Raw genomic sequence first — 25469 nt, forward strand, 5'->3', positions numbered from 1 at the left:
CGTTTCTTCTCAGCTTTCTTCTTAGCCCTTTTTTCTTTTGCTGGCATCCTAAATGTTGGCACTCCCAGAGTTCAGTTCTCATTCCTTTTCTCTTCTCACCCTACGTGCTCTTCTAGGTGTGTGTAAGAGTAGTCCTGTTGAAGAAGGATGTTGAAATAGTTTTTGCCAGGTCTTGAATCTGATTTATAAATTCCACTTCATGTAATATGTGGGAGGATTTTACTCCTCTTTATAGATTTTCCAAATGAAAACCACCATCCGGAAGAAGGGTGGTCTATTAGATCTAATATAAGAAAAATTACAATATGTGTCTCGGAGCAGTGGCTCACACCTGTAATCCTAGAACTCTAGAAAGCCAAGACAGGAGGATCACCTGAGCTCAGGAGTTCACTTGAGCAAGAGTGTGACCTAGTCTCTACTTAAAAATAGAAAAATTAGCCGAGTATGGTGGTACATACCTGTAGCCCCGGCTACCCAGGAGGCTGAGGCAGGAGAATTGCTTGAGCCCAGGAGTTTAAGGCTGCAGCAAGCTACGACGATGCCACTGTATTCTAGCTGGGACGTCAGAGTAAGACTCTGTCTCAAAAAAAAAAAAAAAAAAAAAAAGGAAGAAAAAAGAAAAGTTACAATATCAAAGCAATACTTATAAGTAGTGGAGGATAAATCTGCCTTTGCTCCAGAAGTGTTTTTACTGTTAATAGACATGAAAGCTCTGTCTTTTCATATAGGTGAGGTGGGTGCCAACTGCCTGGTAATGCTAATTGGCTGGCCTACCAAACCAAATAGCATTAAGCCATTACTCTTGGTAAGTGACTTTGGATGGATTTCCTTCTAATTCAAGTTTTTCCTGATAGGTCCAAGGTAATAATTTTAAAAGATTGTTGCCTTATAGGGACCCACATTGGTCAGAGCCATACACAGTACCTGAGTTGGTTCATAGGCTATTAGTTGTTCCTAAGCCAGAGAAATCATCAGAAGCAGGCAGAGATGACAGTAGACAAACAAAATTGGGTGAAGGGCACAGGTTGATTCCTCACTGGTCAGGAGGCTTTTTAAACCTAAGAGATCAGGAGTTCAGGAAGACTGTGTGTGGGCCAAAAACATCATAGACAAGATGCCCGTGTGAACTGCACATTTTCCTTTTGCACCCTAGCTAATTAGACCCCTCTCCCCATCCTCATCATGCTTTCTGTGTCCTGGTTACCTGAGGATATTTTCCTGAATACTGCAGCCTTCCTGTTCAATGACATTGGGAAGACAAGTATTTTGGTAAGCTATCTGTAAATGGGTGATATTTATGGATTTTTTCATTTTCTCAAGCAAAAATCTGGAAGTCATTCTTTTCTCCACAATTCCATAGCCAGCTGACCACTAGTTTCTGTGAATTCTACCTCTTGAATATTTATTAAACCCATGCAATTTTCTCCATCCCTAGTCCTTCAGCTATAGTCCAAGCCATTGTCATCTCTCACTTAGACCACCTTAATTGCTTCCTAACTGGTCTCCTCACTTCCAGTTTTGCTCTCCTCCTATCCCATCTCCTTGTAAATGATCTAAAATGCAAGGGTGACATGCCACTCTCCTGCTTCAAACCCTTCGATAATTTTCCATTGTCCTTAAAACTCAAAACCCTTAGCCTGACATACAAGGTCCTCCTTGATTTGGCACCTTCTCCCCTTTCCAGTTCGTCTTATGCCATTCTTCTCCATGATCACACCCATGCTGGCCTTCCTGTACTTCTCCTGACACTTGGAATGATTTTCTTTTCTTCTGGCTTATCTCTGGGTCCTTCATAAAGTATCACTTCCTGTGAATGCCTGCCAAACCTCCCAGGCCAAATGGAGCCCACTCACATAGCACCCTGTACATCTCCTTCAATGTACTCATCACACTTCTAATTACATGTTTAATGTCTCTTTCCTTTGTTAAATTTCAAGTTGTAAGATGGCAGGAACTGTATCTTGTTTCTTTACCTGTTCCTAGCACCAAGGACAGTGCCTCACACATTAATTATTTGTTGAAAGAGAATGGGTGAATGAATGAATGAGAATACCTTTCTTTTTCTGGGTAACTCTTGCTCATCTTTCAGGGACCCAGGTCAGATGTTATTTTCTCCAAGTGAGTTACAGTCAAATCTGATTCATCTTTGGATCCCTGGCTTGAGGGCCTGGCTTGAGACCTGATGCATAGTTCATATATCATAGGTATTTATTAAACGATATTCAACTTTTGGCCATGAATTGATACTTGTTGAAACAGAGTGATGGGTATATCAGGGTTCATTATAGTTCAGCATATATTTGGAATTTTTCATAATAAAAAGTTAAAATATTTATATTCACCTCAAGTCAAATGAAAGTATATTCGAAGCTGACCTTGAAGCTTCTGGCTTGAGCAAGCTAGTAGTTGGTGGTGCCATTCATTGGAATGGATGATGTGGAGCTGTGTCCAATCTGGGTGTGTGTGTGTGTGCACGTGTGTGTGTTGGGAAAGGTTTTTTTTTTTTTTTTCTCACCCCAGTGAAATTCCTTAGAAGACAAATAAAAAATGATGAAATAATAAATTTAGATTTGGACATCTTTAGTCTTAGGTGCCTTGAGAGCATGTCCAGTCAATCGTTGAATAGGTAAACAGGTTCAACGAATTAAAACCTCTGCCTCTGCATGAGCCTTTAGGGGCTCTCTGAATGGTGACATAGCCCTTGTCATCCTTGATGGCCTCTGGGTCACTGATCTGACCACTGGGCTCTATCCCGCTATCCAGGGAGGGTCTGCGGTAAATATTGCACCCCTCCATCCCCTCCTTGACATTTTCCACTCGCTGTCTCCCCTTCCTTGTGAATTTTTTCCCGGGGAGCAATTTATTCTTGACTTTTGCGAGGCCCTGGTGTCACAGCGTTATGCTCAGCAGCAGGAATAGGGTGTTAAGAAACATCTGGGTTCCAGTCCGAGTTCAGTACTTATTGCGACTGTGGGGAAGTCGCTTTACATTTCTAAATCTCAGCATCTGCCTCTGAAAAATCAAGATTATAACTGGAGATTTCACAGGGCTGATGGGAAGATTAATGCATGGAAACGTTTGAACACAGAGCCTGACGCGGTATAGGCGGTCAATAAATACGAGCTGTTATTATCAGTAACGCTGCGTCCTCATTGCCTCCCCACCAGGACGTCAGGCAGTGTTGCAGCAAGAGCGGAGCGGGCTGCAGGCGCGGAGCCCCTCCCGGCGCGGCCGCGGCCCCCGCACGGCCCCAGGCACTCGGGCTCCAGCCTCGTCCGCGCGTCGCCCCGCGCGGCGCTCAGGGTGAGTCTGTGGTATCGTAGTGGAGGGCGGTGCCGGCCGGGCGGGGGTCCCAGGGAGCCGGGGGCGGGGATGTCGGCTGGTGAGGGAGCTTAGGCCGTGGGGCTCACCGAGGGCCGAGGGTCCCCTGGAAGGTGCGACCCCCAGCAAGCGGCGGCAAGTGGTACCCCCGAGGGGCTCGCGCTCCCGCGCCCGCCCCAAGATGGCGCGCCTCTCCGGCCTCCGCGCGCGCCTCCGCCGCTCGGGGCGCGGCCCCGCGGCCCGCGCGCTCCTGGGCGGGGGATGTTGTGATGGAGAAACCGCGGCGGAGCCCGAGCCCCGCAGCCTGAGCCACCTCCGCCATCTGGGCCTGGGGCCGCGCCGCGCAGGTAGGAGCTGTCCCTGCCCGGGCCCAGTCCCAGTGGCTATATCCCGACCTCCAGCGGCGGGAGGACCCTGCAGCCCCTTCCCCGCGACGGTCTGGGGTCCCCTAGCCAGGCCCCATCCCCCCCCAGCCCCGGGCCGCCTTCCCACCGCGCGCCTTCAGACCGCCCTTCTGTCCCCCCTCGCAGGGTCCGCTTCGGTCCTCACACCGCCCCCTCCCCTGATCTTTACCTCCTGCCCCTCCGGGATGACTAGGGGGCGAGTATAGAGGACGCGAGGCGAGGGGCGGTGGGGATGGGGGAGGGGAGGTCAAGGGCTGGGAAGGGATGCAGGGTGGGGTGGGGAGGCAGGCTGGACAGATGCTAGCAGGGGTCCCAGGCCTGGGATCTGTCAGGCTACATTCTATTGCCCTCAGTGACCGAGGGGTGTGCCCTGGGGCGGCTGTGTCCCCAGCTCAGCTGGAGGCCTAGCACTCATTAAAGCAGTTTTCCCAGAGCCAATTCAGAGGTTATTCCGAACCTATTTTGAATCTGCCGGTGTGTCTCTTGCATTCTGAGCCCCTCCAGATATAGTCCTAGCTCTCTTCACCCTTCAAAGTCAAAACCTTGTCTACACTTGCTGTCTTCATTTCCGTACTTCCCATTCATTCTTAAAACCACTCCACTCTGTCTTCTGTTCCTGACACCCACTGAACTGTCCAGACCAAGGTCACCAGAGACCTCGGTGTGGCAAATTCCAATGGACACTTTCCTTTATCCCCTTTACCTTTTAGTAGTATTCGGTGGTGTATGTCAATTCACTCTCCTTGAAGCGTTTTCCTGGTTTCTCTCCTAGGGCATTGTCTGCTCCCTCTCAATCTCATTTGCTTCCTCCTTCTTCTCTCTTTAGATGCTGGTGAGGCTCTTGATTCTGTCCTGAGCTGTCTTCTCCAATTCTGCCCTTTCTCCCCAGGTATTTTATTCACTCCCAAGGCTTCAAATTTCATATATATGCTAATGATTTCCAAATTTTTGTATCTGGCCCAGTCTTCTTTTTTGAAAACCAGACTTATATCCAGCTGTCCTCTTGACATCCCCTTGGAAGACCAACAGGAATTCCAAATTTACAGATCCCAAACTGAATTGCCTTCCCTGGTTTCTTCTCTACCCTACTTCCAAATCTGTTCTTCCTGCAAATCTCAGAAATGGCTACTTTCCAGTCAGTCACCCAAACTGGAATCCTGGGCAAGATTTGAGATTAACCTCTCTCCCTCACCCTCTGCATCTAATTTCACCACGTTCTGTCATGTCCACTACCTAAATATTTCTTAAATTCGTTTGTATCACTCCATCCCCACTGCTATCAAACTTAATCTGGGCCACCACCCTTTTTTCCTTGACTGCTGTAATAGCATGCTCTCTTGCCCACCTCCCCTTAACTATTATCAACACAGCACACAGAGTGATCCTTTAAAAAATGCATCTGTCTGGCTGGGCATGGTGGCTCAGAACTGTAATCCCAGCACTTGGGAGGCCAAGGCTGGAGGATTGCTTGAGGCCAGGAGTTCAAGACCCGCCTGGGCATCATAGCAAGATCCCATCTCTCTAAAAGAAAATTAGCAAAGCGTGGTGGCATGCTCCTGTAGTCCTAGCTACTTGGGAGGCTGAGGCAGGAAAATCATTTGAACCTAGGAGTTTGAGGCTGCAATGAGCTCTGCAACCCAGCCTGGGCGACAGAGGGAGACCCTGTCTCTAAAAAAAAAAAAAAAAAGCATCTGATGACTCATTCATTCAACTAATATGATTTGAGCCCTAATATATACCAGGCACTGCTTAAAGATATAATTCTGATCAAAATATACTGGGTCCTTGTCCCCACAGAGCTGACAATCTAGGAGGGAAAGCTAATAGGAATAACATCAAAAATGTGATAAAAATCACAAAGGAAAGCTGTATGGTGCAGCTAAACTGGTCTGGGGGATACGGAGAGAGGGTCAAGGATGGCTTCTCTGGAAATACGACATTTGGTCTAAGATGTGAAGGATGAGTAGGAGTTAATTAGGCTGAGAGAGTAAAGGAAGAAGGTCCCGGGCAGAAGGGAAATAACACTTTGTAGGGGGAGCGCATGATGTCTTCGAGGAATCAAAAGAAGGTCACCAAGGATGGAGGGCAGAGTGACTGAAGCTGGGGATAGGGAGAACAAGGCAGGGCCAGACTGAGCGGGGCGGTTTAGGCTGTGTTAACAATTTCGGTCTTAAGGTTTTTGTCCTTGGTGTAGATGGCTATGGTAATGGATGTGGAGAGTAGATGAAGTCCAGAAATTTTCTTGGAGAGAAAATGATCAGTACCTGGGATGGTCTGAATATTGGAAATGAGGGAGAAGGATGTACACAACAGGATGGGTGGTCATATCATTCCACAAGCCAGGATCCTGAAAGAGGACCAGTTAGGGGGTGGGAGTGAGAAACACGAGTGGGCATGTTAGTTTGAGAGGCCTTTGAGGCACACATGTGCAGGTGGTGGAGAAGAAAGTTGAATGTACGTGTTCGGACCTCAGATGAGGGGTCCGAAAGGGAAACATAAATTTGGAAATCATCAGTGTATAGGTAGTAACTGAAGCTGTGGGCATGAATGAACACCTATATTGAATACAGGATGAGAAGGAGAAAAGGGCCTAAGAATAGGCCATGAGAAACTCTAGCATGTAATGGCTGGTGGAGGAAGGTGAGCCAGCAAAGGAGTTGAAGAAGCCAACAAACAGTAACCAGAAGTGTAGAAATAAAACCGGGAAATGTAGAGTGTGGAAGCCCTCGGTGAAAGCTGGATAAGAGATTCATGGGGTCAAACGCTGCTGAGAGGACAAACAAGATGAAGACTGTAAGAGTCTGTTGGGTTAAATGACATAGGGGTTGTGTTGACCTCAGTAGGAGCTGTCACTGAGTCGTGCAGGGAGAGGAAGCTGGTTTGGAAAGGGTTGAGGAGTGAGTGGGAGGTGAGGAAGTGGCAACATGGAGTAGAGACAATTCTTTCAAGAAGTTTGCCTGTGTGGGGGAGGAAAGAGATGGAGCAGTGAGTGGCTCTGGAGCGTCAGGTCAAGAAATGTTTTGTTTTCAAGTTGGGAGATAGTGTATCCTATTGAGAAGGAGGGGTCGTTACATAGAAGAGAAAATGGATTAATAGTGGTGTAAAATACCTAAAAAGGCATGCCAGGAGGGATCGAAATTTTAGGTGAAGCAATTGGTTTTAGGAAAAAGGAGAGAAGAAGCTAGGTGCTGAAGTTACTAGGTTTGCATGTTTGAGGATGTTCTCCTACTGATGGCTTCCCTTTCCTCTGTGAATTAGTGTGGAGATCATTCCCTGAGAGGAGTGGTCCAAGGAGAGTTGTGCTCCATTCTCAGACAGACCTTCACTGATTCTGGGCTAGAGTAACCCCCAGGCTTTTGTAATGCCCTGTTCCTCCCCCATCATAATATTCAACCATTCATTCAAAAAATAGGGACTGGTTATGGGTGCCAGGCACTACTGGAATGACATTACATTGTAATGGGTTGTTCAGTGATGATTTTTCCTTAGACTGTGAGCTCCTCGAGGGGAAGAACACTTTCTTTATTATTCATCACTCTCCCCTGTGCCGAGCACAGTGCCTGGCATATAGTAAGCTGTCAAGTTAGAAGACCCCTGACTTTGAGCAAGACTCACCACCTAACCCTGTGGTCTGTTACCAGCTTCTTCAGGCTTTGTGGCATTTCCTGCCTTGCATGCCCTGCCCAGCTCCCTACCTTGAGTGAGAACCCATTTGGCTCTTTGCATCCTTTGAGATGCTGCAGGTATGGATAACCCCAGTGAGAGTGGAGAGGTGGGATGGTACTCCTTCTTGAAGAAATTGGGCAGCTGGTCATCTTTTTGACCTCAAAAAAATGAGGTGTTGGATACCACACTTTTTCCACCTACATGCTCAGGCTTCAGCACTTACAGCAGAACTTCCCCCTTTCTCTCCCAGTACTTTCTGCCCTGGTGACCAGATTGGCAGGGCTGCCCTGAAGTCAGCCTGGCTCTTCACTGGCCCAGCCTCACAGTGCATATGCCCTTTTCAGAGCAGGCCTCCCAGTGCTAAGGAGGTTGGTCCCAAACTGACCTCTGAGAAACCTGGCTCCATACACCGCTGCTTCAGAGAAGGGCTCACCACCCCTAAGTTCCTCTGAGCTTGACAGAGTCATGGGGTCTTCCACCTCCTGACACTAATGGACATGCCACTGTTGAACCGTCTCTAGCCAGGATGTTGGTTTAGGCGAACTCCTTCCCTTCCTCTTCCTAGAACTAAGCCCTTGCCTTTCTGGGACTCCGGCCCCATCATGCTTCCCCCTCAGGGACGCTTCATTCTCCAGCACCCTCCCTAACACTCCCTTTGCCCATCCCCAGCCCACAGGGCCACACAGCCTTGGTATCTATTCCCAGACAGTTCCAAGATTCCTAGTTCCTGGTTCCTCCCACCCCATGTCTGTCCCCTCCATCCTTCTTTTCCTTCCATATCATGGCCCACTCTGTGCCAGACACTCAGCGTACTCTCCTTGGAAATGGGAATGCGAAATTAAATAAGTCATGGTCTCAGATATTCTGATAGAATGTGGTACTGGGTGTTGTGAGACACAAAGGAGAGAGAGAACAGGAAAGACTGCTTAAGAGCTGTGGCCACTGAGCCTGGTTTTGAAATATAAGCAGAGGTTCTCACAAAGGGAGACAGGATTCCAGGCCGAGGGAGCAGTGTAAACAAAGAACCAGGGCTGTTAGAGTGTGTGATGTGTTCCAAAATAGGCCACACTGCACGTTCCTGTGGCTGGAGCAGAAGGTATGAAGGAGGCAGGAAGTGGGAGGAGGCCTGAGAGGTCATAGGGGTCAGTTTTAGGGGGCTCTTGGGTGTTCTGCTAAGGAGCTCAGACATTATCTTAAAGGCAGCAATGAGCCCTCTAATTTTTTGAACCAGAGTGACACAATCTGGTTTCCATTTTTGGAAGATTACTGTGGTTCTGGGTGGAGGCAGAGCTGTCTATTTTTTTCTTCATCTATTCCAATGACCATGAGTGTTCTCATTGGCCAGGTGGAGCCACACTGAGCAGACCAGCAATTCCACATGGGGCAGACACGTGGACAGAAACCTTTTTTCACTTTACAGATGTACGCATAGCATTGTGCTTGGGTCTGAGGAGCTAGAAATGACAGAGAGCTGTGGCTCCTGTCTCAGGACCACGCGCCACACCTGAAGAGATTGGTTGGGGGGGTTGCTCAGGCAGCCCGTAGCACCTGTGCTCAGAGAACTGGGGCAGTGGGGAGTCGGGGAGAACAAGAATTCCTTAGTGGGGGAACAGGGAGACAGGGAACTTTCTCAAGGAGAAGGCCATGCAGCAGGAGTCAGAAAAAAAGCACTGCAGTGTTCTTTGAGGTGGTCAATGAGGGAGAATTGTGGGGGCTGGGGAAGGCCCGGGCAGGAAGAGAGAACTCTGAGTGAGATATTGGGAAGGAGAGAGTAATACAGGAGGGCTGTCTGAGGGAGGGGTTGCGGTGGGGGCTCAGTATGAACGCAGCAGAGTGGTGGAAGGTCAGGGAAAATGGCGAGGATGTGATGGGCCTGAGGGTGAGTGGGCTGGAAGGATAAGAAGGGCTCACATCACTGTGGAGAAGGTGACCCACACAGGACTTGTGAGGAGGGAGCCCGAGGGGTCAGTAGGGGTGGGCTGTCATCGTGGAACAGGAGATCCTCATACCTGGAGGGCAGCTGGCACTTGGTCAGGGTGCCATGAGCCACGGTGGAGGCACAGTGTTTTAACCAGCGTTTTTTGATACTGGCAAAGGAGATGCCAAATGGGCCTGGAGGAGATGGGGGTGGGCAAGAGTCATACATTCATTCAACAATATTTGTTGAGTTCCTGCTCTGTGCCAGGACTATGCTAGGCACTGGGCATGCTGTATGGATAAAAAGGGCAAAATCGTCACTAACATGGAAATTATAAATGAGGAGACAATAATTAGACAAAGTAAATAATAAATGAGCTTGTCAGATGATGAGGGTGCTAGGGAAGAGTTTGGGGATTGCTGATGAGGGCCCGTGGTAACCTGCAGTTTTAAAATGGGTGTTCAGGGAAGGCCTCACTGAGGAGGGGACATTTGGGCAAAGACCTGAAGGGCTGGAGGGTCCAGATCAAAGGTTCTTGCAGTAACCCAGAATGGGGCCTTGCGAGGGCTGGCAGGGGCACTGGTACCTGAGGGGAGTGACTTCATAGAAATCATCACCAAATGTAGCTTCAGCTGGCCAAAGGAGCCATGAATTGGAGCCGAGGGCCCTTCCTCTGTGACCTGCCTTCCCAGTGCCATGCCCCAAGGGGCTGGTTCTACAGCTCATTCCCTCCGGTCCTCACAGTTGTGTGGGGTGGGCTTGGGGGCTGGTTGAGTTCAGTGATTACGGTGATAGGGACACAGTCTAGGGGGCTGACAGTGGTGGGACTCGGGGAAGGCAGTATGGCAGGAGGAAAGGGGTGGTCAGTATCCAGTGTCCAAAACTCATGAGCCAGTCCTATGCTAGTGGTGTCCCTGGCACAGTATGCCCCAGTTGGATGAGCTGGGGGTGGGGATGCACAGAGGGCCATTGTGCAGAGGCTCTGCTGGTGGGAGCGAGGGCAAAGCAGGCGCCAGCTGTGCCATCCCAGAAAACTCAGAGCTGGGGATTTGGGGATGGGGCAGGCTGTGATGGGGGTGATAATGCTGGGACAGAAGTTGAGCTCTGTCATTCTCACAGGAAAATAGCTCATGGGGAGATGAGGAGATGCAGGGCATAGCCCTGGGGCAGAAGCAGGGAGGCTGCTGTCCTGGCCCATAGGCTCAACAGCATCTCTCCTCCCAACCCTGCAGGATCTGCCAAGGCCATGTCTGTTCCATCGTCACTGAGCCAGTCGGCCATTAACGCCAATAGCCACGGAGGCCCCGCACTGAGCCTTCCCCTGCCCCTGCACGCTGCCCACAACCAGCTACTCAACGCCAAGCTGCAGGCCACAGCTGTGGGACCCAAGGACCTGCGCAGCGCCATGGGGGAGGGTGGTGGGCCTGAGCCAGGCCCCGCCAATGCCAAGTGGCTAAAGGAGGGCCAGAACCAGCTCCGGCGGGCTGCCACGGCGCACCGTGACCAGAATCGCAACGTGACCTTGACACTGGCAGAGGAGGCCAGCCAGGAACCTGAGATGGCATCCTTGGGCCCCAAAGGCCTGATACACCTGTACTCTGAGCTGGAGCTCTCAGCCCACAATGCAGCCAACCGAGGGCTTCGAGGACCCGGCCTAATCATCAGCACCCAAGAGCAGGGCCCAGACGATGGCGAGGAGAAGGCGGCAGGGGAGGCTGAAGAGGATGATGAGGATGAGGATGATGATGAGGAGGAGGAGGACTTGTCTTCTCCCCCAGGGCTTCCAGAGCCCCTGGAGAGTGTGGAGGTCCCCCCGGGGCCCCAGGCCCTTACAGATGGCCCCCGGGAACACAGCAAGAGTGCCAGCCTCCTGTTTGGCATGCGGAACAGTGCAGCCAGTGACGAGGACTCAAGCTGGGCTACCTTATCCCAGGGCAGCCCCTCCTATGGCTCCCCGGAGGACACAGGTACCTGGTGGAGCTCGACATGGGCGTGTGGGAGGGCACGAGGGCAGAGGTCAGGCCTCTCCACACAGAGGCCAGCACCAGCCTGATAGGAGCTGCAGAGCTACGTATGTCCTCAGTCCCTAGCAGGCCATGCCCAGACCTTCTCATTCGGAGTGCTTGGTCAGTCTAGATCTCCCAGCATGCATGCCCTGATGGGTGGATCAGTCCCTCATGCACGCCCTCAGGGCTGGTATGTGGACTAATTGTTTATTGGGCACTTACTAGGTAACCGGCCCTCTGCTCAGTCAGCATTTTTGGATTTAATCCTCATGATAATGTTGTGAGGTCAATGCTGTTATTATGTCCATATTACAGATGACAGAAAAGAGACCTGGGAGGTTTAGTAGCTTTCTCAAGGTCACAGACAGTCTGAGATCACAATAGAACTAAGATCTAAACTAGGTTTGAGCCCAGGCTCGAGCTCTTGACCCTCATGTTACACTGCCACCAGTGCACACAGCACGATGCACTGAGGTGCACTTGGGACACTCTGCCCTGTTTTAACAGGCCAGGTCTGGAGGGAGCAGCCAGCACCTCCCCACCAGCCAGGTCTATTTGGAAAAACTGGGGATGTTGTGTGCTTATGATCAACATGCCCCGTGCAGAGCACCTTGCTCACAAGGATACAGTTTAGTCAGGAATAGGATTTTGACTAGAAGTTAGAAAACAAAGAAAAAAGAAACATATACTTCTTTGGGGGTGGGAGGAGAATGGATATTAGGATTCCAAGGATTGGTCATTAAATGTGTCCTATTTAAATAAGTTGAGTCTCCACATTTGCTAATGTCATGTAGAACTACAGACAGAGCTGAAGAGCAAAGAGCAAAGATAACGGGCTATGGCCACACCCCTGGAGTTCCTGGGAATGTAAGTAAAGATCGGGAAAGACTCCCATCCTCACCAGGTCGAAGTCACCGTAGCCAGACCCCAAACTGTGGAACTTTGCAGGGAGCACGTGGTTCCAATGAGCCTGGAGCTGCACACCATCCCCTTTCAAAACACTTGCTATGAGCATTATCAAACCTACACAAAAGTAGAGAGAACAGAATGATGAGCCTGATTTACCCATGACACAGTTTCAGCAATTATCAATACAAAGCTGATCTTGCTGCATGTACGCCCTCGCCCACCCCTGGGCCCCAGCCTAGGTTATTATCAAGCAAGTACTGTCATCTGTAAATGTTTATGTATGCATTTCTAAAAGATAAAGCTCTTTAAAGCAAAACAAAACAAAAAATACCACAATACCATTATTGTACCTACAAAAAGTTAACAATAATTCCTTAATATCATCAAATATCCAGTCAATTTTTTTAAAGTTTGTGTGTGTGAATCGATATCCAGATAGGTCTATGATTGATATGTCTTTTACTTAAAGTTTCTTTTAATCTATAAGTTCCCCCTCCAACTCTTTCTCTTTATTTTTTTTGCTTGCAGTTATTTTATTTTATTTTATTTTTTTAACTGAAGAATCATGTTGTTTGTCCTGGGTTTTCCATGGTCTGGAATTTTTCAGACTCTTTCCTTGTAGTGGTATTTAACATGTTCCTCTTCCTGGGATTTCCTATAAATTGGTAGTTAGTTCTAGAGCCATGATCAGATTCAGATTTGAGGGTTTTTGTGTTTTGTTTGTGCAAGAACTTGTAGGTGGTTTTGAATACTGCCACCAAAGACGAAGTCTGATTACTCTCTTCTTGTGCTGTTAGTGGCCTTTCATGGTCATTGCCTTGACTCCTTTAAAGGGAACAGTCCCTACTCCACTCCAGCTGGTTATTTTTGAGATCAGCTTTGGGGAAAATGTAGTCTCAATGGAGCCAGTTCAAGGGAAACTGAAAACTAGATGTCGATGTCAAATATCTTAATTTCTAAACTTTAGCAATTGATTCTATTTTTTTTAAAAGCATTGTACACACCACATAAAGTCTGTCTGAGGCTTGCATCAGTCTGCAGGTTGCAGGTGGCTAGTTTGCAGCCCTCAGGGCTGTGAGTCAGCAGCCAGATAGAGGCCTGGTTGCTTAGTGGCCCCTGGGTGGTCACTGGGGTGGCTGCACCTAATTCTGGGAGTAGGAGGACAGAACTGCTGAAGAACTGGGAGTGGTATGCTGGGCATGGGCAGTGGCCTCAGCAAGGGCTTAGGAGTGGTGAGAGGATTCTCAAAGATAGTGCACTGGTGGAGACCATGTGCGTTGAGGGTAGAATGTGGGGCCAGTCCAGGGGAGGGGTCAAGTGACTGCCTACTCTTTTGTGACTGTGTTCCTATGACCGTGAGGGCCATAGAGGAGGTTTGAGCTCCTGTGGGAATGAGGCTAGTACTGAGAAAAAATTATTTTCTCCTTCCTATCCTAGGATCTCCACAAGTTCTTGACTGCATGCATAAATGCGTGAATGTGGGAATTAAATGAACGAATGATGAATGAATGAACTTTACTACTCTGTACCAGGCCTTGTCCTAAATGCTGGAGATATATACTGTGGCGGAAAGATGTTCTTAAACTCATGGCCCTCACAGCCTGGTGAGGAGACAGAGAAAGAAACAGGTGGTTATGATCATTGCAATGAGCTGTGAGGCAGGGGAGGTAGAGGAGGAGTCCCTGACCCTGCCTGTGTGTGTGGTGGGGGAGAGGGCAGTGCATCGGTTTTGAGAAGTGACCTATATACTGATGGCTGAAGAAAAAGTGGATGATAGCCAGGTGAAGATCTAGGGGAGGCTGGGCTGGGAGGGGTTAAGGGATATGTCCCAAGCCAAGAGAGAGAGTGGAGGGGAGAGAGGGAGAGAAGGGGGTTGGGGAGTGGCCAGAGATAGCTGAGAGGCAGACAGTTGGAGGTTCATGACAGTACGTAAAACCTGGGAAGGAATTTGGATTTTATCCTGAGGTCAATGAGAAAGCAATTAAGAGGATTAAACTGGAGAGTAACTTGATTAGTTTAGCATCTCAGAAGAATCATTTGGGTTGTAGTGTGCGGCCCAGGTTGGAGGAGACCAGACAGGAAGAGAGAGACCGGTTAAGATGCTGTTTCAATGATCCAGGTAGAAAAATGCTAGTAGCCTGGACTGTGGTAGTGACGTGGGTGGAGAGCATTAAGTGAATCACTGATTCCTCAGCAAATGAGTACGCCTAGCTTAGCTGCTAAGGCATTCGTAGATGAATGAATGAAGGAAGGAATGATACATGAGCATTTCATGCGTGAATGCCCGCATGAATCAATGCGGGAGTGAAGGTGTATATTCCGGAATAAGTGCATGCGTGTGCAAGCAAAGGCCCAGGTGGGCTGTGCCTGAAGGGAGATGTGCCAAGCTCCAGAAGGGCCTCCCATATGGTCAAGGGGGGAGAAACTGCCCCTCCAGGACGGGTCGGAAGGATGAAGCTCTTTGGAGTACAGGCTGACAGGGATGGCAGATGGATTAGTGAGTGTGACTCAGTCAGGAGATGGTGGACTAGTCCCCAGATTCCAAAAATGTCTGACCCTCTTGCAGCAGTCTGTGGCTGTGGAGGGCACGGAGGCCCTGGGTGTGGTGTTCCTGGAAGGTTTGGGCAGGAGAACCCTGAAAGCAGTGGAGGATCTCTGGGGAAAGGCAGGCATTCCCTGAGCCTCAGCCAAGTGCCAGGTGCCCACTGGAGATCTTATTCCTGAGGGTCTGAGGTTGGAGTGGGTGGTAGGAGGAAGAGCCCCTCCCCATTGGGTGTCTGTGGGCCCACCTCATTTGGAAGCTAAGGCTGGTGAGGCACCTTGCCTGAATAACTCTCACAGCAGGTGTGCAGCCACCTTGGTGTAACCACGCCCACTTTCAGCCCCTCTGTGTCTGGTTGCCCAGCAGCCTGAGTCTTGGGACTGCCTGTCCCTCAGTGCTGCCTCTTGGACCAGTCAGGATTCCTGGTTTCCCTGGCAACGGGAAGCACGTCAGCAGCCTGGGCGCTCCCAGCCGGTCCTGGTGCTGCGGTTGCCGAGGAGACGCTGCAGCCTAGCTGGGCCCTGGCAGGTGAGGGGGGCCGGTGCTGGTGCTGGGAAGCCCCAAGCCCAGCCTCAAGCTTTCTGGGGCCCAGGCCCTCAGGGCTCACCCTTGGGTTCAAACTGCTGGGCAGGTTCTGGGCAGGGAAGGGATCCCTGAAGGCCTTGAAGCCACACCCTGTTTATGCTGAGAGCTGTAGGCTCGGCAGGGCCCCACGCGGCTGGGGTATTCCCAGAGGCTGAGTATCCTCGTGTCCCTAAGACTGGGCTTGACTATAACACTGACATGACCTCTGGAGGGTGGGATGGAGGTTCAGGATTGGGGGAGGGGAGCCAGGGTGAAGAAGAAGACGTGTGAGCAGGAGGGGCTGGGGTCTCATGAGCACCCCCTTCCTCCTTCCATCCCCACCCCGAGGAGGTTCCCCAGCGTGGTGGTCCTGGCCCCTCCCTAGTGAGCTCCAGGCGGAGGAGGATCTTGCCTGGCAGACGCTCTGCCCTGGTGAGAAGGGGGCGGGATGAGCTTTTCTCTGCAGCCCAGCACCAGGCTGTGAGCCCAGCTGGCTGGGCTGGAGGGGCTGTGAGGAGGGAGGGTGGAGGCAGGAGGGGTTGAGAATGAGCGCCATGTTCTCCCAGGACTTTTTCCTGGCCATCATCCTGCAGGACAACAGCCCAGGTGAGGCTTGGCATGATGTGGGGCGGGGCTGGCAGGGAGAGCAGAGTGGGTAACAGGGATGGGGTGGTGTGGCTTTGCCGGCAGACAAGGGTGTATGTCACAGATGTGCAGTACGTGTGCATGTACATGACATGTTTGCCTGCATCTGTGTGGCAAGGGTCAGGGTGTGAATATCTGTGGTGTCTGCACACATGTGGCAGGGGTTGACGTATGTCATGTGTCTGTGTGTTCACCTATATGTGTGGTGCCCATACATGTGTCCAGGGTCACTGTGGTGTGGTGTCTGCACATCTGTGTGGCAGGGGCTGGTATATACAGCTGTATGTGCACACACCCCTGTCTGTGGTGTCTGCTTGAGTGTACAGCTGGACTTAGTGTGTGTTTGCCTCAGCACACGTGTGCACCTGTAGGTGATACCTGCCATCTGTGCTGGCATTTTCTGTGTATTGCACACCCTGGTGTTTGTGGCTGCACAGGTGTGTGGTAAGGCTTATTATATATGTTGTGTGTCTGTGTGTACATGTATGGAGCTGGTGTGTTCACCTTCATGTATGCTGAGATGTAGATATGTATAAGGAGGTTAATTGGGGTCACCCAACCTCCCTCCCTCCCTTCCTTCTTTCCTTCCTGCCTTTCTTCTTCCCCACATGTGGCCAGTAGCAGGGCCCAGGAGGAGACCTGAGCCGTGTCCCTTACTGGTGGCCCCCCATGTGGTGACTCCAGACTGTAGGCTCTAGGAGGAAGCAGGAACCATGTTGTACTGTAGCCCTTCCCCAGCCCTTCTGCTGAACCATGGGGTTGCAGGGAGGGGATTGGGCACAGGCGCCTGCTGTCTGCTTCTTGGGGCTGACCCTCACCAAGCCTCCCACCTGGCAGATTCCTTCTGGAACCCTAACGCCTTCGAGACGGATTCCGACCTGCCGGCTGGATGGATGAGGGTCCAGGACACCTCAGGGACCTACTACTGGCACATCCCTACAGGAACTACCCAGTGGGAGCCCCCTGGCCAGGCCTCCCCCTCACAGGGGAGCAGCCCCCAAGAGGAGTCCCAGGTGAGGTTCCCAGGCCTGTTGTTTTTTGACCAGGGGTGGACGGGGTGTGCTGCTGCAGCAGGATGAGCCATCCCCTCACTGCTCCCATCCCTTCTCCTAGCTCACCTGGACAGGCTTTGCCCATGGAGAAGGCTTTGAGGATAGAGAGTTCTGGAAGGTGGGTGAGGGGACCTGGCTTTACCAGGGGAGTGGCTGCAGAAGGGGCATCATTTGGTCCTGATTCCTCAATCCCCTTCCCAAGGATGAACCCAGTGAGGAGGCCCCGATGGAGTTGGGACTGAAGGACCCTGAGGAGGGAACATTGCCCTTCCCAGCTCAGAGCCTCAGGTAAGTCACCAGATACAGTGGTCTGGCAGTGGGATGGATCTATTTGGAAGGGCCTGGGGACAGCTCGACGTATAGGGGCCTTGTACCAAATGTTACCATCTGCCTTCAGCCCAGAGCCATTGCCCCAAGAGGAGGAGAAGCTTCCCCCACGGAATGTCAACCCAGGGATCAAGGTTTGTTGAAGACCAACACGCATTCTGCAGGCTGGGGCCCCTCTGTGTGCAGGATAGCTCCTTGCATTGTGCTCTGGGGGTGCCTCTGGTCTCAGTGTTACTCCCCAGTTCCTGAGTTAGGAGTTCTTCCATTCTCAGCAGAGCCCTTGTGTCTAGCTGGAGGCACTTCAGTTTTTAACTCAACCAGCCTAGCAGCCTGGTTGGAGGCCCTTCTAGGCTTGGCTTCCTTGTACTAATGGAGGTATCCTCTGGGATCTCCCTCTCCCTAACCGCATTCTGTTTGGGGAGCTTCTCGGTCTTAGTTCAGAACACCCTCCCCTCCGCCACCTTCTGAGTTGGGAACTCCTCTGTGTCCTGTGCTGGAGACTCTTGCAGTTTTAGCTCAGACCCTCTACCTCCTGCCCCTCTTCTGTGTCTGGCAGTGTTTCGCCGTGCGCTCCCTAGGCTGGGTGGAGATGACCGAGGAGGAGCTGGCCCCTGGACGTAGCAGTGTGGCAGTCAACAATTGCATCCGTCAGCTCTCCTACCACAAAAACAATCTGCATGACCCCATGTCTGGGGGCTGGGGGGAGGTGAGGGCCTAAGCCACTGGGGTGGTGATGCCATGGGAGTGTGAAGGGGATAGATCGTGACAGGTGGGAGATCTGACCTGCCTAGGAGAGAGCTGGGGGCGAGGGGTGTGGGCCCACCCCAGTGGCAGCGCTGTGGGATGCATGAGTGACTCTGGGACCTTGGGCAACGGCAGCACAACAGCGATGAGGATGATAAAAGGAGTCAATTGAGAGATGACATTCGACCTTGAGGGTGGGTGGTCTGATGCCAGAGCAGGAGTCCCAGAGCAGTGGCTAATGTCACCTGAGCTGGAGGTGGCAGAGATCAGCTACCTTTTCAGCTGGGGTGCCACTGAGTGCCTGCTCCCGGGCCTGCAGGGAAAGGATCTGCTGCTACAGCTGGAGGACGAGACACTGAAGCTGGTGGAGCCACAGAGCCAGGCACTGCTGCACGCCCAGCCCATCGTCAGCATCCGTGTGTGGGGCGTCGGGCGGGACAGTGGAAGGTGGGAATAGGGCCTGGGATTTGGGGCTGGGAGCTCATCCAGCAGTCAGAGTCCTCCTCTCTAACCCTGTTCTTTGCCTCTCTTGTGCTGCCGGACCCAGAGAGAGGTATTATGCCTGTTTGGCTTGACTGTGCCCCTCCCACACCTGGACCAGATGCCTCCAAGCACCCACGCTCCCCTCTTCTGCCCTGCCCCCACTCCCTGCTGTGCTCAACCATTACCCCCACCTCAGCATGCCTGCTTGTCCACCCTCCCTCCAGAAGGCAGCGCCTACAGGACACCATCTGGGGACAGAAGCCCCGGAGGAGCTGTGATGGGCCGGGAGGATGTGGGTGGGGTGGGGGCCAGGCTCCGCACTGGGTGGCGCTGGGAGACACTGAGGTCCCCCTCCCCCAACAGGGACTTTGCCTACGTAGCTCGCGATAAGCTGACCCAGATGCTCAAGTGCCACGTGTTTCGCTGTGAGGCACCCGCCAAGAACATCGCCACCAGCCTGCATGAGATCTGCTCTAAGGCACGGCCCCCTCTGCTCCCTGGACTAGCCGCACCTTTGCTCTGCAAGGGTGTGGGTGGAGTAACTGAGTGGGGGTGGGGGGCTCCAGGGCAATCAAGCTCTAATAGACCCTCCCTCACTCCTCCCTCCATTCTGCCTTCCTCAGATCATGGCCGAACGGCGCAATGCCCGCTGCTTGGTAAATGGACTCTCTCTGGACCACTCTAAACTCGTGGATGTCCCTTTCCAAGGTCAGTGTCAAAACTCCACCAGGAGTTAGCAGGGGTGGGCAACCCAAGAAGAGGCACAAGCTCCTGGACAGATATGATAAAAAATGAACACGTGGAGTCTGAATACTCAAATAAGTGGAGGACTTCGGTTAAAGGGAGGCAGGGGGAAGGAAGGAGGTGGGGCCTTGGCTGGGCAAGTGTCCTGCTTATGCCCTGTTGGTGGGGACTGGGAGTGAGCAAGGTCTGCCACCACAATTGACCCTCCTCTTCTTTCGCACAGTGGAATTCCCAGCACCTAAGAATGAGTTGGTACAGAAGTTCCAAGTCTATTACCTGGGAAATGTGCCCGTTGCTAAACCTGTTGGTATGTGTGTTCTTCACCCAGGGACCGCCACCTCAATCCCAAAGCTCTGCCCTCTCCCTCTGCCTTCCAGTGCTTCTTCTACCAGACTTTCCTCATACTTGATGTCTCCCTGTCCTTCAAAATGCATCCCACCTTTCTGTACCTCTGTCCCAGCTGCACTCTGTGTCCTGCTTATAACAGCAGTCAGCACGCCTATACTGAGTGTCAGCCATGTGACTGGTGCTGAACCAGGCACAGAGGGAGACCCCACTCCCGCGTCCCATGGAAAAGCTTTGGTTGGGTTGGGAGGCAGGTGTTAGCTGACTGGAAACACCAGGCAGCAGCCTGGAGCTGGGTTCAGTATTACAGCACCAGCAATGGCCTGGGAGCATCTAGAGAAGGAAGCAGTGAGCATAATTGTCACATGCTTTATTGTTGCAAAGGATTTCCTCTTATTATGTCATTTAGATCTTGATAATCCAATGAGGTTGGGATTATGATAACACCTGTTTATTGATAAGGAAACAAAGATAGAGACTATCTGGTTAGCTCATATATTCCTAGCATTTTCATGGTATTTGTCATTTATTTGTTTATTCACTTAGCAAATACCTTTGAAGTCCACCAGGTGCCAGGACCTGTGCTAGGCACTGGGAGAACAATGGCCACAGTCCTGCTTTCATAGAGATTACAGTAGGAAAAAACAGGAAATTAATCACATAATCACACAAATAAATCTATAATTATAAACCAAGTGATTCATTGAAAGAAAGTAGTAAGATGTAAAAGAGGAACATCTGGTCTGGGTGGTCAGAAAAGACATCCCTGTGAAAGTAACATTTGAACTAAGATGAAAAAAATAATGAACAGAAACGAATGTGGTAAAGTGGGATGGAGCTAGAAGCAGGACAGGGAAAGATCATTCCAGGCAGAGTGAATGGTATGTGCAAGGGTCATAGTGGGAGGCACTTTGGTACTTTGGCAGCGAGAAGGCCAGTGGTGCAAGATGAGGCTAAGATCTGGGCAGTGGTCAGACTTTCAGGAACCTCACAGGCTACGTTCATGATGTGTTCTTCATCCTGGGGCAGCAAGGAGCTATCAGAGAGTCTTCAGGAGTGTACTTGACTTAATCAGATTTGGATTTTGTAAAGCTCACTTTGGCTATACCATGGAGGAGGATGTTAAGCGGGTGGAGGTGGATGTGGGGAGCTCAGTCAGGAGGATCTTTAGTAGCGTGGCCGGTAATGAGAGTATCTTGGACAACGGTGGAGCTGAAGAGGAGTATGTGAGTTCAAGAGAGGATTAGATGATTAAAGTCAACAGGTCTTGGTGATAGGTTGAATGTGGGGTGAGAAACAGAGGCATTAAGGATGACTCCTGGGTTCCTAGCTTTTAGGCCTGCTGGGTAGTGGTGCCACTCTCCAAAGGTGGCAGATGTTGGAAGAGGCCAGTTTTAGTGTGGAGATTGTGAGTTCAGTTTTGGACATGCTGAATTTGCTGAATTTGAGGTGCCTTTGGGAAAACTGAGTGGGAAAGTCAAGTTGGCAGCTGGATTTGCAGGTCTGGAGCTGAGAGGAGAAATCTGGGCTGGAGATAGAAGTGTGGGTATCATCGGGTTACAGAGGTAATCAAAGCCATGGGTGTGGAGTAGCATGACTCCTGACTCTGGAAAAAGTGGGCAGCCTGAAGTGAGAAGGAAAATGAGGGTAGGTCTAGCCTTGAGGGCCTCCAAAATTTAATGGATGGGAGGGGGTGAAATTGCCAAGGACGGTGAGAACAGGAGAGCAATGGGAGGAAGGAAAAAGACTGCTTGCTTCAAGGAGTGGTTGGGTATCATGTCAAAAGACATTTAGGAGGTGCTCAAGAAATGTTTGGTGAATGAATAAACAAACAAACTAGTGAATGAATGAGACTTGCCTTAGATGACATGGCCAGGAAAGGTAGACCTAGGACTCAAACCCTGGTCATGTTCAATCCTCTTCTCTTTCCCTTATAACATGCTGATTTTAATGACCAAAACATTACATTCAAAGAGAGAGCCCTTAGAAAAGGTGGGGATTGAATTGGGGTTTCGAAGGAAGGCTCAAATTTGCAGATAGGAGTGGGTATTCCAGTTGGATTCAATGGGGCCAGCAAAGCTTTGGAGCTGGAAGTGAGAAAAGCATGCTCAGGGAGACAAGGGAGGCTTGGCTGACCCCCACAACTTTGTTTTTGTTCCCTCCTCCTCCTCACTCTCAACTTCAAAACCCCGTTGGCTCTTCTAGTTGTTACTCACACTCCCGTATCTGCTCCTTTCCATCTGCCAACTTACACAGGTCCTCATTATGCCAAATCAGCTGCCTGCGGCCCTGACTACCCCATCAGCTCCATGGGTCTGCTCTGTTTGAGTTATCTTATGTTCCCTTTTTAACCTTTCTTAACACTGACCCCTCCTGAAGCTACAGTATTCATTCATTAATCTTTCATTCATTGAACAAATGATCGAGTGCCAGACTTGTGCCAGGCACTACTCCAGGTTCTTCGCATATGTTAGTGAACATAACTGACAAAGATCCCTGCCTTCATGTGGCTTACATTCTAGCAAGGAGAGACAGACAATAAAATAAGTAAACTAGTGTGTTAGAAGGCAACAACTGACATGAAAAAAGAAAAAAGGCACAGCAGGATAAGGGGGATTGGGAATGTGAAGCTAGAGGTCAGGGTATAGTTCTCAGTCCTAGGTTGTTACCAAATCTGACGGCCTTTCTAACAGCCTTTTTCCAGACCATGTTGTTCTACTGCTTTTGCTACTTCTCTGTGAAACCTCCCGACACTGAGGCTAGACTCCAGCCCCACAGCCTCATCTATTCAGCAGTTTGACTTTGATGTCCCTCCCACACCCATAAGCAGTGAGACTTCCCATGGCCCTGGCCTAAATGTCATAAACATCACACCCCTCTGCCTTGCTTTTGAAGCCCTCGGCAATCTAACCTGGCCCATCCACTCCTGCCTGTGTCATCATCTTTCTGTGGACTCCTGTGTCATTTGGTTTTATTAGTGTGGGTGCATTTGCCCATGCTGCCTTGAGGGTGACTTGCTCATGTGTCTGAAGTTCCTTCAGCAGGTAAACCCTGTGTTAGGACTTCAGACATAGGGATGAATTAAACTTGGTCTCTGTTCTTGAGATGGCCACAGCCCAGTGTGGATAAAGGTTTTCCAGCAGTTACAAGATATTGTAGTAAGAGTTGTCTCAGAGTTGTCCGCTCCCTGCCCTGCAGCAGGAAGGCTTCCCAAGCAGGACTTGAGTGGAGCCCTGGAGCCCTGAAGGATGAGAATCTGGAGTTTCTCAGACAGTCGGGGAGTGGAGGCTGGGAGGCACTCCAGACAGAGGCTTTTCCCTTAGCTGCAGTCTGTGTCCCTTGAGGGCATCCTCTTCTCTTGTTTTGTATTCCCCATCTGCCTAGCAGGCCACTTGCCAAGATTAGATGTTAATAAATGCTATGAAAATCATTTGAAGCTCAGGGAGCAGTAAAATATGAGTCTTGACAGCTCAGATGAGGCCAGTTTTTGGAGGACTTGCATGCCTGGGAGAGGAGTTTGGCCTTGATCCAGCCAGAGGTAAGATGAGCAAGGCCAAGATGGGGGAGGACTTTCAAGGAAGACACATGTCTTCTGCTTTGTCCTCTGTCCACAAAAGGTCCGCCTGGTCTGCTTCTCATGGGAGCTGAGAGGCACTGGAAGGGGTAGAGAGTCTGGGAGTGGACCATAGAGGCATATGCCTTTTGTGTTGGCACTGTGTGAAGATGTAGTAGGTGACACAGCCCGTTCATGAGCACAGCAGGGACTAGAACTCATGCCTCGCCATGCCATATACTTCTGTCTTGGTTCGCTGCTGAGTGCAAGCAAAAGCAGGATGCACAAGCAGAATGTTTAACAGCAGTTCAAGATGGAGGAGACTTGCTTTATAAGGGAAAGTTGATTGCTCTAAAAGTCAGGAACCTTGGGTTCCTTGGCACTGGAGCACATTATAGACATTCCTGAGTAGAACTAAGGTTTTGAAAGCCCTTCTATAATAGTTCCAAAAACTAGAAGTATAGAGAAGAGGTAGCAGAAAGGCATGGCTAAGAACCCAGGCTCTGGAATCAGACTGCCTGAGTTCAGATCCCCATTCCTCAGTGTGACCTACAGCACATTACCTGATCTCTCTAAGCTTCAGTTTCCTTATCTTTAAAATGGTAACTAAATAATCTATTGTGACATTGTTCAGGCACGAAGGAGATAATATGCTGTAATGACTTAGCAGAGTACAAGTGGATATCTTTAAAAAAAAAAAAAGATTAGGTCTTGGGAGAGGACTGGCCTTAGGGGTCGATTTGGGAGTCCTTGTTGTGGCATGAAGCAGTGTGGTGTCTGAATGTGATGAGCACTGAGAGAGCAAGATTTGGGGAGGTCAGAACTCTGAGGGGTCAGTCAGCTTAGGAGGCTGGAGGAAGAGGCAGAGTCAGTGAAGAAAACTAAGCCTAGGATTCAAGATAGAAAAAAAACAGCAAAGTGTCAATTCACTGAAGTCAAGGAGGAGAGCCCTGAGGAAGGGCGACCTGGACAGCATCATCCTCAGTCCTGTAGGCTGGTGAAGTGGGGATGAGCGAAGGCCCTGGGTTTGACTGGACAGAACTGGAAGGTCTCGGGTAGAGCTGGGGTAGCTTCTCCCTACCCTCAGTGGTGTCACGTTATGTCCATATCTTCTAGGGGTGGATGTCATTAATGGGGCCCTGGAGTCAGTCCTGTCCTCCAGCAGCCGTGAGCAGTGGACCCCAAGTCACGTCAGCGTGGCCCCTGCTACCCTTACCATCTTGCACCAGCAGGTAAAGAGCTGGGGTATGAGAAGGCATGGCTGTGCCTTCCTGTGGAGGGGAGGGGATTAGGGCTGAAGGGAAGAACTGCCAATAAGATGGATGTGCCTCAGTGGAACACAGAGGGCTAGAGGGTATTCCTGTTTAACTGAGTTCCCTCCTCCAGACAGAGGCAGTGCTGGGGGAATGTCGGGTGCGCTTCCTCTCCTTCCTGGCTGTGGGCAGAGATGTCCACACGTTTGCATTCATCATGGCTGCCGGCCCAACCTCCTTTTGCTGCCACATGTTCTGGTGTGAGCCCAATGCTGCCAGCCTCTCAGAGGCTGTGCAGGCTGCGTGCATGGTAAGCCCATAGGGTGGTGGGGTGGTGGGGGTGGTGGTGTGCCCCACATGGAGCAGGCTGGAGAGTGACTGTGCCACCTGCCTCTCTGCAGCTTCGCTACCAGAAGTGTCTGGATGCCCGCTCACAGGCCTCCACCTCCTGCCTCCCAGCACCCCCTGCTGAGTCTGTTGCCCGGCGTGTAGGCTGGACTGTCCGCAGGGGTGTTCAGTCGCTGTGGGGCTCTCTTAAGCCCAAACGGTTGGGGGCCCATACCCCATGAAGAAGCCCCATCCTCCCTTCACCTGCTTGTGTTGGGCCCCAGGGAACTAAAGGGTGTGGGGCAGGGAGGAGTCCTAGAGGCTATTCCTAGGCCTCGGGCCCCCCCAAAGCTATCCCTCCCCAGTAGCTGGGGTTCCCTGCCTAGGGGCTGGGGAGGGAGAAATCTAATCCTTTCAAGGGAAGTGGTAACACTGGAGTGATGACAAGAGGAGCAGGAAGTAAGGCCAGCCCCAGGCTCTCCATCCTCATGTGTTTCAGGTGGAGCAGGAGGAACTGGTCCAGGCCAGGCTCCATCCTTCTAGGGCCCAGCAGGGACAGAAGGGAGGGGACTGGTCTAGTCATGGTTCCCTTCCCCTCTGGTCTGTGGGCACCTCTGCTGTACTGATATCACTAATAAAGTCTGTCTGCACTGCTGTGTGCCTTCC

General features: G+C 51.0%; 1 protein-coding gene across 3 annotated transcripts; it reads left to right on the plus strand.

Moving 5' to 3' along the window:
- The first annotated feature begins 1258 nt into the window (after positions 1 to 1258).
- APBB1 (amyloid beta (A4) precursor protein-binding, family B, member 1 (Fe65)) lies at positions 1259 to 25457 on the plus strand. Of its 3 annotated transcripts, XM_012654377.1 has the most exons (15): positions 1259 to 1269; positions 3168 to 3303; positions 10542 to 11276; positions 16813 to 16988; positions 17089 to 17145; positions 17230 to 17315; positions 17425 to 17488; positions 17911 to 18060; positions 18418 to 18545; positions 18945 to 19059; positions 19205 to 19289; positions 19549 to 19632; positions 24340 to 24455; positions 24610 to 24786; positions 24878 to 25457. In XM_012654377.1, exons 3-15 carry the CDS (start codon positions 10556 to 10558, stop codon positions 25043 to 25045), a joined length of 2127 nt encoding a protein of 708 aa, XP_012509831.1. In that variant the 5' UTR covers positions 1259 to 1269; positions 3168 to 3303; positions 10542 to 10555; the 3' UTR covers positions 25046 to 25457. The 3 variants fall into 3 exon arrangements, with proteins under 3 accessions (XP_012509831.1, XP_012509830.1, XP_012509833.1); XM_012654376.1 differs by lacking the exons at positions 1259 to 1269; positions 3168 to 3303 and adding an exon at positions 3550 to 3668; XM_012654379.1 differs by lacking the exons at positions 1259 to 1269; positions 3168 to 3303; positions 10542 to 11276 and adding exons at positions 15770 to 15936; positions 18646 to 18651.
- The last annotated feature ends 12 nt before the right edge of the window (positions 25458 to 25469 follow it).

The sequence above is a fragment of the Propithecus coquereli genome, unplaced genomic scaffold (genome assembly GCF_000956105.1).
Source record: "Propithecus coquereli isolate 6110/MARCELLA unplaced genomic scaffold, Pcoq_1.0 Scaffold44, whole genome shotgun sequence".
NCBI classification, from domain to species: domain Eukaryota; kingdom Metazoa; phylum Chordata; class Mammalia; order Primates; family Indriidae; genus Propithecus; species Propithecus coquereli.